The 14,822-nt window shown below is 46.6% G+C and overlaps 1 protein-coding gene across 4 annotated transcripts in view; it reads left to right on the top strand.

Moving 5' to 3' along the window:
- MIOS (meiosis regulator for oocyte development) overlaps nucleotides 1-2,713 on the top strand; it is a 30,626-nt gene extending 27,913 nt beyond the window's left edge. For all 4 annotated transcript variants that reach the window (XM_040352284.1, XM_040352282.1, XM_040352281.1 and 1 more), the window contains exon 11: nucleotides 2,383-2,713. In XM_040352284.1, coding sequence (XP_040208218.1) covers nucleotides 2,383-2,479 — 97 coding nt within the window. In that variant the 3' untranslated portion in view covers nucleotides 2,480-2,713. The remainder of the gene's footprint in view (nucleotides 1-2,382) is intronic.
- The last annotated feature ends 12,109 nt before the right edge of the window (nucleotides 2,714-14,822 follow it).

Genomic DNA, 14,822 nt, shown 5'->3' with positions numbered 1-14,822 from the left:
CGTATTAATACTATTTATAATAATAAATGTAAAATACACAAATAAGTAAAAAAATGTAATAATTTAATACTATGCAATAATAACCCCTAACCCTTAAAAAAAAAAAAAAAATAGTAAACACCCTTACCCAAAATAAATGTTATTTGTTTTTTTTTTGCATCAGGGTTAATTATTTTTGTATTATACATTGTATTTATGATTTTTTTTTCTGTATTTATTTACATTTTATTCATGCATTATTACGATTTTTTTTTTTTTTTTACTTTGAGCAGAAAATCGCACAAAAAATGTGCAACAAAAACGCGAATGCGCACAAAGATCTGGAAATGTCACGTTTTCCATTCTGAAAACACGCAAATCTGCCCGACTCAAGCTACAAAAAAACTCCAGAACTTTTTTGAGCCTCAGGCGACTTGTAGTGGAGATGTAAACCAACTCCATAGATAGATAGAGATATATATATATTTTTTACTGCGTTTTGAGCTTCAAGCTACAAAATGCTGAGGTGTGAATGGGGCCTCAGAATAGTTTAACTACTTCAGCCCCAGAAGGATTTAGCAGGGATAGGTTATACAAAAAATATCCCAAGCTTTGAACATCTCACAGAGCACTGTTCAATCCATCATCCGAAAAGGGAAAGAGTATGGCACAACTGCAAACCCACCAAGCAGGGGTGGACTGGCCATTGGGAGTTTCCCGGTGGGACGATTGCACAGTGGGCCGTTTAAAAAAAAAAAAAATACAAAAAAAGTGTCTGTCTCTCGTCGCCCCTCTCTCTGTCTCTCGTCGCCCCTCTCTCTGTCTCTCGTCGCCCCTCTCTCTGTCTCTCGTCGCCCCTCTCTCTGTCTCTCGTCGCCCCTCTCTCTGGCTCTCGTCGCCCCTCTCTCTGTCTCTCGTCGCCCCTCTCTCTGTCTCTCGTCGCCCCTCTCTCTGTCTCTCGTCGCCCCTCTCTCTGTCTCTCGTCGCCCCTCTCTCTGTCTCTCGTCGCCCCTCTCTCTGTCTCTCGTCGCCCCTCTCTCTGTCTCTCGTCGCCCCTCTCTCTGTCTCTCCTCTCTCTGGCTCTCGTCGCCCCTCTCTCTGGCTCTCGTCGCCCCTCTCTCTCTCTGGCTCTCGTCACCCCTCTCTCTCTCTCTCTGGCTCTCGTCACCCCTCTCTCTCTCTCTCTGGCTCTCGTCACCCCTCTCTCTCTCTCTCTCTCTGGCTCTCGTCACCCCTCTCTCTCTCTCTCTCTCTCTCTCTCTCTCTCTCTCTCTCTCTCTCTCTCTCTCTCGTCACCTCTCTCTCTCTCTCCCTCTCTCTCTCTCTCGCTCTCGTCACCTCTCTCTCTCTCGCTCTCGTCACCTCTCTCTCTCTCTCTCTCTCTCTCTCTCTCTCTCTCTGGCTCTCGTCACCTCTCTCTCTCTCTCTCTCTCTCTCTCTGGCTCTCGTCACCTCTCTCTCTCTCTCTCTCTCTCTCTCTCTCTCTCTCTGGCTCTCGTCACCCCTCTCTCTCTCTCTCTCTCTCTCTCTCTCTCTCTCTGGCTCTCGTCACCTCTCTCTCTCTCTCTCTCTCTCTCTCTCTCTCTCTCTCTCTCTCTCTCTCTCGTCCCCCCTCTCTCTCTCTCTCTCTCGCTCTCGTCCCCCCTCTCTCTCTCTCTCTCTCTCTCTCTCTCTCGTCACCCCTCTCTCTCTCTCTCTCTCGTCACCCCTCTCTCTCTCTCTCTCTGGCTCTCGTCACCCCTCTCTCTCTCTCTCTCTCTCTCTCTCTCTCTCTCTGGCTCTCGTCACCCCTCTCTCTCTCTCTCTCTCTCTCTCTCTCTCTCTCTCTCTCTCTCTCTCTCTCTGGCTCTCGTCACCCCTCTGTCTATCATCTGTGCCCAGTCTTGCCACACAGAGTTAATCCAGCTCTGAGCAATCCTCTTTTATTGTTCAGTGAAATAAAACGGACTTACTGTCACCGCCCCCTTGCTGTGAGTGACAGGTTGTTTACATATCTCATGCACTAGCCTGGAGACAAGTATTATTTTTCAATTCCCACCCCCACTCTTTTTCTGAAGTCATGTGGTTACTTTTCTGGATTTTTACTGGATGTTAGTGATCATAGCAGAATTCAGTGTAAGGAATACACAGGAAAAAAATGCATGTTGAGAAGGGGAGTGTAGAGGTGGGCGGGGAGTCTACTGACATCACGACTCCACCCACCGAGCTCCAGACAACAGATCCACCCACAGAATCTGCAGTTTTTCAGTTCTTATAACAGACAGAGGGGAGACATGTGACAGGTAAGGACACATGCAGGAGGCATCTATATCCTTATAGATCAGCACTATGGCAGTAGTTTAGAAAGGATGAGAGGGGCTTTACATCCACTTTAATGTAAGAGTGTTTTCTTGTGATTGGCAGGGATCACACGGAGTGCCCGGTGTCGGCGTGTTCCTGTAAGTGTATGCAGCTGGATACGACGGGGAATCTGGTACCTGCAGAGACGATGCAACCATAACCACAGCCAGGACTTGTGTGGAGGACAATCCCCCATCCCCCACCCACCACCTCCCTTTTTCCAGCTGGAGATATGGACTGTAATGACAGCCGGAGCACATCCCCCGAGACCGATGTAACGCATACACTTCTACAGTGACAACTATACAAGGACAGCTGCAGAATTTGACCGCAGTTGGTTTTGTCAGTTTTTGTACTTTACTGTGTAAAATAAATGAGTATTAGACTGTTAAGTTATTTCTTTCCTTGTAATCAATCGAAAATCCAGGTGTTTGAAAGTAAACATTTAATCCAAAATGCACTAATACATTTTAGTGATGCTTACAAGGTGAGAAAAAAAGCAAAAGAGAGAGAGAAGAAGGGAGCCCCCTCCCTCTCACCCTTACAGTGAAACAACGGCCCAGATTCAAGTAGAATTGCGCGATATTTGCGGGGGAGCAGGGCAACGATTTTGCCCTGCGCCCCCTCAAATATTTTGCGCTGCCCTCGGTTCACGGAGCAGTAGCTCCGTGAATTGCGAGGGCGCGCCGGCAAATTTGCCCGGCGTAAGCGCGCGCAAGTTAAATGATCCCGCCGGGGGCGGGAATCATTTAAATTAGGCGCGCTCCCGCACCGAGCGTACAGCGCATGCTCCGTCGGGAAACTTTCCTGACGTGCATTGCGGCAAATGACGTCGCAAGGACGTCATTTGCTTCTAAGTGAACGTGAATGGCGTCCAGCGCCATTCACGTTTCACTTAAGCAAACGCCGTGAAATTCAAATTTCACGGCGCGGGAAGGCCGGCTATACTTTAGCATTGGCTGCCCCTACTATTAGAAGGGGCAGCCTTGCGCTAAAAGTAGCCGTACGGAAACTCCGTACCTGGCTTGCGCGGGGCCCGCGCAAGCTTGTGAATCAGTGGTAGTTTGCAATTTGCATACTACACGCTGATACAGAATGGGAGCGCCCCCTAGCGGCCCCCGCAAGAATGCAGCCTAAAATCTGCGAGAGCCTTATGCCACGCAGATTTTAGCCTGCAGTCGGTGTAACGAGGTTCCTGAATCAGGAGCACTCGTTACACCGGAGCAAATAAGCACTTGCGCTGCGTAACCTATGGTTGCGCGGGCGCAAGTGCTTCTTGAATCTGGCCCAACGATAACACTTCTTATTGGCTAAATTAGCTAAGGAAGATCTGTACCTGGCACAGACTGGCACTTTATTACCAGACAGAGCTTCCTGCAAATCTGTTATCTATATATTACGTATGGGGTTAGTTAGAACAAAAGAATATAACAAGTTAGTAACATGTGCTCGGAAGCCATGTTAGAAGGAGGAGTGTCAGCTCTGTTTTAACCACTTGCTTACTGGGCACATAAACCCCCTTCGTTCCCAGGCGAAATTTCAGCTTACGGCACTGCGTCGCTTTAACTGACATTTGCGCGGTCGTGCGGCGTGGCTCCCAAACAAAATTGACGTCCCTTTTTCCCCACAAATAGAGCTTTCTTTTGGTGGTATTTGATCACCTCTGCGGTTTTTGTTTTTTGCGCTATAAACAAAAAAAGAGCGACAATTTAAAAAAAATATATATTTTTTTTACTTGTTGCTATAATAAATATCACATTTTTTTTAAAAAAAATAATCTTTTTTTTCTTAGTTAAGGCCGATACGTATTTTTCGACGTATTTTTGTAAAAAAAAAAAATCGCAATAAGCGACTGGTTTGCGCAAAAGTTATAGCGCCTACAAAATAGGGGACAGAATTATTATTTTTTATTTTTTTTACTAGTAATGGCGGCGATCTGCGATTTTTATTGGGACTGCGATATTGCGACGGACGTATCGGACACTTTTGACACAAATTTGGCGCCATTCACATTTATACAACGATCAGTGCTATGAAAATGCACTAATTACTGTATAAATGTGACTGGCAGGGAAGGGGTTAACACTAGGGGGTGAGGAAGGGGTTAACTGTGTAGCCTGGGTGTGTTCTAACTGTGTGGGGGGAGGGGGGGGGTGACTGGGGGAGGTGACCGATGATGTGTCCCTATGTACAAGAGACACAGATCGGTCTCCTCTCCTCTGACAGCACGTGGAGCTCTGTGTTTACACACAGAGCTCCACGTCCCTGCTGTGTTACCGACGATCGCGTGTACCCGGCGGACATCGCGGCCGCCAGGTACACGCATCGGCTCCCGAGCGATGCGCCGGGACAGTGTTTACCCGCTGCGCGCCCCCTAGTGGCGCGCGCGGGTAAGGCTATTAAATGACGTCCAAAGACGTCCTGTTGGCACTTTAGAGCCGCGCTGTTGACGTCTTTTGTCCATAGCGCGGGTCTCAAGTGGTTAAATAGACACACAAACAAAACTTTTCTAACATTTTGCTTACCTGAATTGATATTACCTGTGTCTAGATTTAGATGAACAATGCAGTGAGATTTTTCAGGTCAGTCTGGATCCATTTTTTTTTCACCCCAGATCTGTGGATTCCGGAGGTTCAACCATCATACAAAAATATCACTGTGAAGAGGATCAGCGACACAAAACGATGAAGAATCCGCTGATCTCGGATGCTCTTCCTGCACACTAATTCTGGGTGTTGTGAGGCTAAGGCCCCATGCACACGAGAAGCAGATGCAAACTCATCTGAACACACGTTTTCAAACGCAAAAAACGGCATTTAAACCGCCCGCTTTGCCACGAAATTCGCTGCATCTTACCGCGTTTGCTTTTATAAGCGTTTAGTTAAGAAACATCATAAGACCCTCTCTAAGCTCAAAAAACAGTATTATTTAACCACTTAAGCCCCGGACCAATATGCTGCTAAATGACCCAAGGGGTTTTTACAATTCGGCACTGCGTCGCTTTAACAGACAATTGCGCGGTCGTGCGACGTGGCTCCCAAACAAAATTGGCGTCCTTTTTCCCCCACAAATCTTTTGGTGGTATTTGATCACCTCTGCGGTTTTTATTTTTTGCGCTATAAACATAAATAGAGCGACAATTTTGAAAAAAATACAATATTTTTTACTTTTTGCTATAATAAATATCCCCCAAAAACATATATACATTTTTTTTCCCTCAGTTTAGGCCGATACGTATTCTACCTATTTTTGGTAAAAAAAATTGCAATAAGCGTTTATCGGTTGGTTTGCGCAAAATTTATAGCGTTTACAAAATAGGGGATAGTTTTATTTTTTTTTTTTTTTTACTACTAATGGCGGCGATCAGCGATTTTTTTCGTGACTGCGACATTATGGCGGACACTTCGGACAATTTTGACACATTTTTGGGACCATTGTCATTTTCACAGCAAAAAATGCATTTAAATTGCATTGTTTATTGTGAAAATGACAGTTGCAGTTTGGGAGTAACCACAGGGGGCGCTGTAGGAGTTCAGCTTCACCTAGTGTGTGTTTACAACTGTAGGGGGGTGTGGCTGTAGGTCTGACGTCATCGATTGAGTCTCCCTATAAAAGGGATCACTCGATCGATACAGCGCCATAGTGAAGCACGGGGAAGCCGCGTTTACATACGGCTCTCTCCGTTCTTCAGCTCCGGGGAGCGATCGCGAGGGGGCGGCTACGAATAGCCGCGCCCTCGTCCTGGATCGCTCCAGAAGCCACGGGAACCGCCGCATGTACGGGGGGGGCCCTGATCCCCGACCCACGTCTACGCAGGGACATACAGGTACGTTGATGTGCCTGTCCGTGCCATTCTGCCGACGTAAATGTACATGCGGCGGTCCGGAAGCCTGCAAACATGGCCTGTTGGGGGTACTTGAGGACTGAGGTTAAAGTGAAGTTCCACAAAAATGTTTTTTTTTAGCCAAAAAAAATAAAAAATTGATTTTTTTTTTCATATATATTCACCCAAAAATACCTGTTGCTATGTGGAAGTCCATAATCTGCCTCTTCCGTAACCGCGGTCTATCTTCTTCTGGTGAAGGGGGCGCACTGCTTTCTGGGAACTGTGTAATCCCAGAGAGCAGCCACCCATTCACAAGTCGGCGCGAGACTCGCGCATGCGCAGTAGGAAACGGGCAGTGAAGGCTTCACTGCCTGTTTCCCTTTAGTGTGAATGGCAGCACGGGACCTGCACCGATCGAGGGATCAGCATGGGGGGGGGGCGGGTCCATCAGCGCGGGCGAGTAGGACAGGTAAGTGTCCTTATTAAAAGTCAGCAGCCTTTATTTCAGTTTTCTCCATCCCTCCCCCCCCTCCTTTATTTGTCTTTACTTTAGCTGTATAGGTGTACCACTGATCATCTTGGTGACCTCCCAGTCCTACAGTTTGTACCCAATTGGGGTAGGCTGGCCTAGGTCGCTGAGTACCGTATTCTTTTTCTGTTAAATGTTTGCCTGTACATGGTGATTATACTACTGAAGTTGTATATTGAATGCAACTATCTCAAGTGTTGTAAATTGATAAACCCAATAAAAATTTATTGATAATAAAAAAAAAAAAAAAAAAAAGTCAGCAGCTACACTGTTAGTAGCTGTTGAAAAAAAAATAATGATAATTTGCAGGTGGAATTCCTGACTAAGCACTAGACCTTTGTGCAAAACGCGTCAGCTTTTTATATCCCACTGCTTGCTGTGCTTTGTCGTGCTTTTATCCTTCTGCACCAATAAAGGCTACCTTCCAAGGTTGATTCTGGTGTGCGGCTGTCCATATACTTCTTCCTTTGATTTTTTGGAATCCCGCTTTAAGAACGACTGTTTTATTGGGTTGAGGTCAGGACTCTGTGCAGGCCAGTCAAGTTCCTCCACCCCAAACTCGCTCATCCATGCCTTTTATGGACCTTGTTTTGTGCACTGGTCCAAATCATTTGGTGGAGGGGGGATTATGGTGTGGGGTTGTTCTTCAGGGGTTGGGTTTGGCCCCTTAGTTCCAGTGAAGGGAACTTTTAAGGCGTCAGGATACCAAGACATTTTGGACAATTTCATGCTCCCAAATTTGTGGGAACAGTTTGGGGACGGCCCCTTCCTTTTGCATCATGACTGCGCACCAGTGCACAAAGCAAGGTCCATCAAGACATGGATGAGTGAGTCTGAGGGTGGAGGAACTTGACTGTCCTGCACAGAGTCCTGACCTCAGCCATTGTTGGTACTGGGGGAGGAAATAGTGTCTGATCATTGGGAGTAGAGGTCGACCGATATATTGGCCGTTTTGGAGAAATCGGCATTGGCCGATTTTTATCCAAATTAGGCCGATTTTTAACATGGCCGCCAGTGGTGCCATGGATCCGGAGCTAGGCCGAAGCTGCGGCCTTTCCTGATGCTGCCGCGGTCACAGCATCAGGAAAGGCCGCGGCTTCGGCCTAGCTCCGGAGCCATGGCCATCTTGGTACATCCAGCGCGGCGGCGAAGAGGGGCCTGTGCTCGTGAGACACACACCGCTCTCTGGTGTCTGTACTACGGGGGCGGGGGGGGGGGTTGTCTATACTGGAGGGAGAGGGGTTTGTACTGAGGGGGGTGACACCATTTTTTTTTTTTTTGCACCAGTGCCATCTGCCAATGCCACCATCCAGTGGCAATTAGTGCCACCTACCAGTTCCAGCTAAAGCCATCAGTGCCATCTGCCAATGCCAACCAGTGCTAACTATTGCCATCCAGTGCCACCTGCCAGTCAGTGCCTGCCACCTGCCAGTGTCAATTAGTGCCACCTATCAGTGCCTTCTGCTAGTGCCATCTTCCAGTGCCACCAAAAAAAAATCGGCATCATATATCGGCCTCCCCAATTTCTAAATATCGGCATCGGCCAGAGAAATACCCATATCGGTCGACCTCTAATTGGGAGGAAAGGTGCCGCATTGTTGGTGTCAGTAGGAAGAATAGAACTTTGTATCAGAGAGAATAGCGTCCCAATGATCGAAGATCGCTTGTTTGCAGTTGATATAGGAATGGTGGAAAAGAGAATTCTATCGCTTTGAGTCCTATGTTATGTGTAGAGAGACGTGACCCCCCTAGAAACAGCCAGCTGTAGGAGGGGTTCCCATGTGTGATTGGTCAGGATAGCAAGAAGAAATGCCAGATGTAAGAGGTTGGCTCCTCCACCAGGGGTTGGAGAAAGTGGTCTATATGTAATGAGAGAGCCCATAGGCAATGCTACCCATGTGTGTTGCACACTATCACAGCTGCTTATTGATGCCAATTTGACATCTAAGATTGGATACATTCATAAGACTGACCTCTTTAGTATCCAATCATTAGAATTGGTTGTTTATGGACAGTATTGGTCACTCCGGGGTCAATTAACATTCGCCTCATGTATTCCCTCACACTAGTTTGGTTAAACCAGAGTTGATACTAGTGCCCGCCTCCCACTCTTCTCTGTATATCCACTTCCATACCAGGCACTTACGCACCTTCCCGCCCAAGCCAATTTTCAGCTTTCAGCGCGGTCGCACTTTGAATGGCAATTGCGCGGTCATGCTACACTGTACCCAAACAAAATTGGCGTCCTTTTTTTTCCCACAAATAGAGCTTTCTTTTGGTGGTATTTGATCACCTCTGCGATTTTTTTTTTTTTACGCAACAACTAAAAAAAGACTGAAAATTTTGAAAAAAAATTACGTTTTTATTTTTTTCTGTTAATTTTTTTGTAAATAAGTAAGTTTTCTCTTTCAATTACGGGCACTGATATGGCGGCACTGATGGGCACGATGAGATGGCACTGATGGACATCGATGAGGTAGTACTGACGGGCACAGATGAGGTGTCACTGATTGGCGGCGCTGGTATGCGGCACTGATGGGCACACATAGGCGGCATTGATGAGCACTCATAGGCGGCACTTATGGGTGGCACCGATGGATACTTATGGGTGGCACAGATGGGCACTGATAGGTGGGCACTGGGCATGGATGGGCACTGTGGGGTGGCACTGATTTACCCATGTTGCCAGGCAGTGCCCATTTGTGGGCACTGATTGGCATCTTTATTTTTTAATGCTTTTTTTTTTTTTTTACCAGACTTTTTTTTTGTTTGCCCTTCCCTGGTGGTCCAGTGTGGCGATCCGAGGGAAGGGTTGCACTGATAAACAATCAGCGCGAACCCCCTGTCAGGAGAGCCGCCGATCGGCTATCCTCTACTCGCGTCTGTCAGACGCAAGTGAGGAAGAGCCGATCAACGGCTCTTCCTGTTTACATCGTGATCAGCCGTGGTTGGACACGGCTGACCACGTGGTAAAGAGCCTCCGCCGGAGGCTCTTTACCGAGATCGGAGATGCAGGGTGTCAGACTGACACCCCCGCATCACCGATCGCCGCCATGGACGTCCAGTCAGGATTTCAAAACCACTTCCCGGACGTAAATCGGCTATAGGCCGGCCGGGAAGTGGATATAGACTTGTCCTTTGGCCAATCTCCTTCCTTTGAAAAAGAGGGTGGGGGCGCTAAAAAAGTTAAATAGGTAGTAGATAAAGCGCTACACGTATATTAATAATAAAAAATATAGAATAACAGTAACATACTAATAAATTAATGATGTGAAAATGACAAAAATTCTATCCTCCACCGAGTGAGTACAATTATGTCAAAATAGCGACTATAACCAATAAACAGTGCAATCTATTAATGTAGTAAATACCACTAGTGTACAAATAGCAAAAACAAAGTCCTTTGATGAAGTGCTGGAGTGCATGATGATTATCCTTCACATCCCCTGTGCATAGCGCCACCTTCACCAACCATGGGAGATCACCCAAAAAAGTGCTCTGAATAAGGATGGCACCTTACCAAATGTTATTGACCCTTTTAGCCAAAAAATAGGTCAATATAGGCTCAAACCGCGGGTGTGTATGTGCATATCAGATTCAGACTCCTTGGATCAGACCAGGCTCCAATAGCAATATACCAAATTAACAAAAAGCCGCAATAATATAATTCCGTTTTATTTAAAAAATATATAAAAAAACAAAGCGCCAAATGGCTGCTTACTTTAATCGGTGCTCCGGACCCGGCACTGAGGCTGAAAAGCGTGTTGTGGAGAGAAGGTCCCCTCGCTGGGGAAGCTGGCGTGTGTTCCACCTCCTGGATTGGAGAACCAACAGGACCGGAAGTAGCGTAGCTGTGTGTGACCAGGTACCGCCTCGACGTACGTTTCGTTATGACGTCATCAGGAAGCGACGTGGTAACGCTTCCTGATGACGTGGTAACGAAACGCTTCCTAATGACGTGGTAACAAAACGTACGTCGAGGCGGTACCTGGTCACGCACAGCTACGCTACTTCCGGTCCCGCTGGTTCTCCAATCCGGGAAGTAGCGTAGCTGTGCGTGACCAGGTGAAGTCTGAGCATGTAGGCCCCTTACAAAATAATCTAGAGTGGGTGACTGGGGACAAAGAGAAGGCAAATTTATTAAATGCTTTCTTCAGCTCTGTGTATACAATGGAGCATGGGGGAGCTCATGTCCAAAATGGGGGTGGGAGTGACACAGCCTCAAATCCACAATGGCTCAAAAGTGATATGGTCCAGAAATATTTAGACAGAATAAAGGTGGATAAAGCACCTGGACCTGATGGCATCCATCCACGGATCCTAGGTGAGTTGAGCTCTGTCATTTCAAAGCCACTGTATCTAATATTTAGGGACTCATTAAAGACAGGAATAGTACCACTGGATTGGCGCAGGGCCAATGTGGTGCCCATATTTAAAAAGGGAACAAAGTCTTTACCAAGTAACTATAGACCTGTTAGTCTAACTTCTATAGTTGGGAAGATACTGGAGAGATTAATAAAAGACCACATGGATGAGTTCTTGCTGGAAAAAAACTATTTAAGCAGCAGACAACATGGATTCATGAAAGACAGAAGTTGTCAGACAAACCTGATTTCCTTTTATGAAGAGGTAAGTAAAACCCTGGACAGAGGCGTGGCTGTGGACGTGATATATTTGGATTTTGCAAAAGCGTTCGATACAGTTCCGCACACACGGCTCATGTGTAAGGTAAGGTCTACAGGATTGGATATATCAGTTTGTAAATGGATAGAAAACTGGCTGAAAGACAGAATTCAGAGAGTCGTGGTTAATGATTCTTACTCTGAATGGTCCAAGGTTATCAGTGGTGTACCCCAAGGTTCAGTGCTGGGACCCTTACTTTTCAATATATTTATAAATGATATTGGGTCTGGGATCAAAAGTAACATTTCTGTCTTTGCAGATGACACCAAGCTATGCAGTGGAATAACGTCCTTGCAGGATGTCTCCAATTTACAAGCCGACCTCAATGCTCTGTCTGATTGGGCGACTAAGTGGCAGATGAGGTTTAATGTAGATAAATGTAAAGTTATGCACTTGGGGGCTAAGAATATGCATGCATCATACATACTAGGGGGAGTACAACTGGGGGGATCTGTAGTGGAGAAGGATCTGGGGGTTTTAGTTGATCATAAGCTCAATAATAACACGCAATGCCAAGCTGCGGTTTCCAAAGCGAGCAAAGTCCTTTCTTGTATTAGGAGAGGTATGGACTCCAGAGACAGAGATATCATTTTGCCCCTGTACAAATCATTAGTAAGACCTCATCTGGAATATACAGTTCAGTTTTGGGCCCCAGTTCTCAAAAAGGACATCGGAGAACTGGAGAAAGTGCAGAGAAGGGCAACCAAACTGATAAGAGGCATGAAGGAGCTCAGCTATGAGGAAAGATTAGAGGAACTGAATTTATTCACTCTTGAGAAGAGGAGAATAAGGGGGGATATGATCAACATGTACAAATATATAAGAGGTCCATACAGTGTACTTGGTGTTGAGTTATTCACTTTACGGTCATCACTGAGGACAAGGGGGCACTCTTTACATCTAGAGGAAAAGAGATTTCATCTCCAAATACGGAAAGGTTTTTTCACAGTAAGAGCTGTGAAAATGTGGAACAGACTCCCTCCAGAGGTGGTTCTGGCCAGCTCAGTAGATTGCTTTAACCACTTCCATACCAGGTACTTACGCAGCTTCCCGCCCAAGCCAATTTTCAGCTTTCAGCACTGTCGCACTTTGAATGGCAATTGCGCGGTCATGCTACACTGTACCCAAACAAAATTGGCGTCCTTTTTTCCCCACAAATAGAGCTTTCTTTTGGTGGTATTTGATCACCTCTGCGATTTTTTTTTTTGCGCAACAACTAAAAAAAGGCTGAAAATTTTGAAAAAAAAATTACGTTTTTATTTTTTTCTGTTAATTTTTTTGTAAATAAGTTTTCTCTTTCAATTACGGGCACTGATATGGCGGCACTAATGGGCACCGATGAGATGGCACTGATGGACATCGATGAGGTAGTACTGACGGGCACAGATGAGGTGGCACTGATTGGCGGCGCTGGTATGTGACACTGATGGGCACACATAGGCGGCACTGATGGGCACACATAGGCGGCACTGATGGGCACACATAGGCGGCACTGATGGGCACACATAGGCGGCACTGATGGGCACTCATGGGCGGCACTGGGCACTCATAGGCGGCACAGATGGGCACTTATGGGTGGCACAGATGGGCACTGCTAGGTGGGCACTGGGCATGGATGGGCACTGTGGGGTGGCACTGATGGACACTGGGGTGGCGCTGATGGACACTGGGGTGGCGCTGATGGACACTGGGGTGGCAGCACTGATTGTTGCCAGTCAGTGCCCATTTGTGGGCACTGACTGGCATCTTTTTTCTTTGTTTTTTTTTTTTTTTTTTTTAACTTTTTTTTTTTTTTTCTGGCTTTTTTTTTTTTTTTGCCCACCCTGGAGCACCAGGGTGGGCATCCCTGGTGGTCCAGTGTGGCGATCCGAGGGGGGGCTGCGCTGATAAACAATCAGCGCGAACCCCCCCTGTCAGGAGAGCCGCCGATCGGCTATCCTCTACTCGCGTCTGTGAGACGCGAGTGAGGAAGAGCCATCGGCGGCTCTTCCTGTTTAAATCGTGATCAGCCGTGGTTGGACACGGCTGATCACGTGGTAAAGAGTCTCCGCCGGAGGCTCTTTACCGAGATCGGAGATGCAGGGTGTCAGACTGACACCCCGCATCACCGATCGCCGCGATGCGCGCCCCCACGGGCGCGCGCGGCATGAAATCCTGCAGGACGTTCTAGAACGTCCTGTCAGGATTTCATAACCACTTCCCGGACGTAAATCGGCCATAGGCCGGGCGGGAAGTGGTTAAGAAAGGCCTGGATTCTTTCCTAAATGTACATAAAATAACTGAGTACTAAGATTTGTAGGTAAAGTTGATCCGGGGTAAATCCGATTGCCTCTCAGGGGATCAGGAAGGAATTTTTTCCCCTGCTGTAGCAAATTGGATCATGCTCTGCTGGGGTTTTTTGCCTTCCTCTGGATCAACTGTGGGTATGGAGTTGGGTGTATAGGATTGTACTGTGTTTTTTTATTTTTTGTGGTTGAACTGGATGGACTTGTGTCTTTTTTCAACCTGACTAACTATGTAACTATGTAGTAACGAAACGCTTCCTAATGACGTGGTAACAAAACGTACGTCGAAAGCGGTACCTGGTCACGCACAGCTACGCTACTTCTGGTCCCGCTGGTTCTCCAATCCAGGAAGTAGCGTAGCTGTGCGTGACCAGGTACCGCCTTGACGTACGTTTCGTTACCACGTCATCAGGAAGCGATGTGGTAACGAAACGCTTCCTGATGACGTGGTAACGAAACGTACGTCGAGGCGGTACCTGGTCACGCACAGCTACGCTACTTCCAGTCCCGCTGGTTCTCCAATCCAGGAGGTGGAACGCACGCCAGCTTCCCCAGCAAGGGGACCTTCTCTCCACAACACAACGCGCTTTCCAGCCTCAGTGCCGGGTCCGGGGCACCGATTAAAGTAAGCAGCCATTTGGCGCCTTGTTTAATATTTTTTTTTTAATAAAATGGAATTATATTATTGCGGCTTTCTCTTCATTTGGTATATTGCTATTGGAGCCTGGTCCGATTCAAGGAGTCTGAATCTGATATGCACATACACACCCGCGGTTTGAGCCTATATTGACCTCTTTTTTTTTTAAGCTAAAAGGCTCAACATTTGGTAAGGTGCCATCCTTATTCAGAGCACTTTTTTGGGTGATCTCCCATGGTCGGTGAAGGTGGAGCTATGCACAGTGGATGTGAAGGATAATCATCATGCACTCCAGCACTTTATCAAAGGACTTTGTTTTTGCTATTTGTACACTAGTGGTATTTACCACATTAATAGATTGCATTGTTTATTGGTTATAGTCGCTTTTTGACTTTATTGTACTCACTCTGTGGAGGATAGAATTGTTGTCATTTTCACAGCCTGTGATTGATTTATTAGTATGTTACTGTTATTCTATTTTTTTTATTAATATACGTGTAGCACTTTATCTACTACCTATTTAACTTTTTTAGCGCCCCCCAC

Source organism: Rana temporaria, chromosome 5 (genome assembly GCF_905171775.1).
Source record: "Rana temporaria chromosome 5, aRanTem1.1, whole genome shotgun sequence".
NCBI classification, from domain to species: Eukaryota; Metazoa; Chordata; class Amphibia; order Anura; family Ranidae; genus Rana; species Rana temporaria.
The sequence above is the reverse complement of the archived record's forward strand: the minus strand, read 5'-3'. Positions and strand labels throughout refer to the sequence as shown.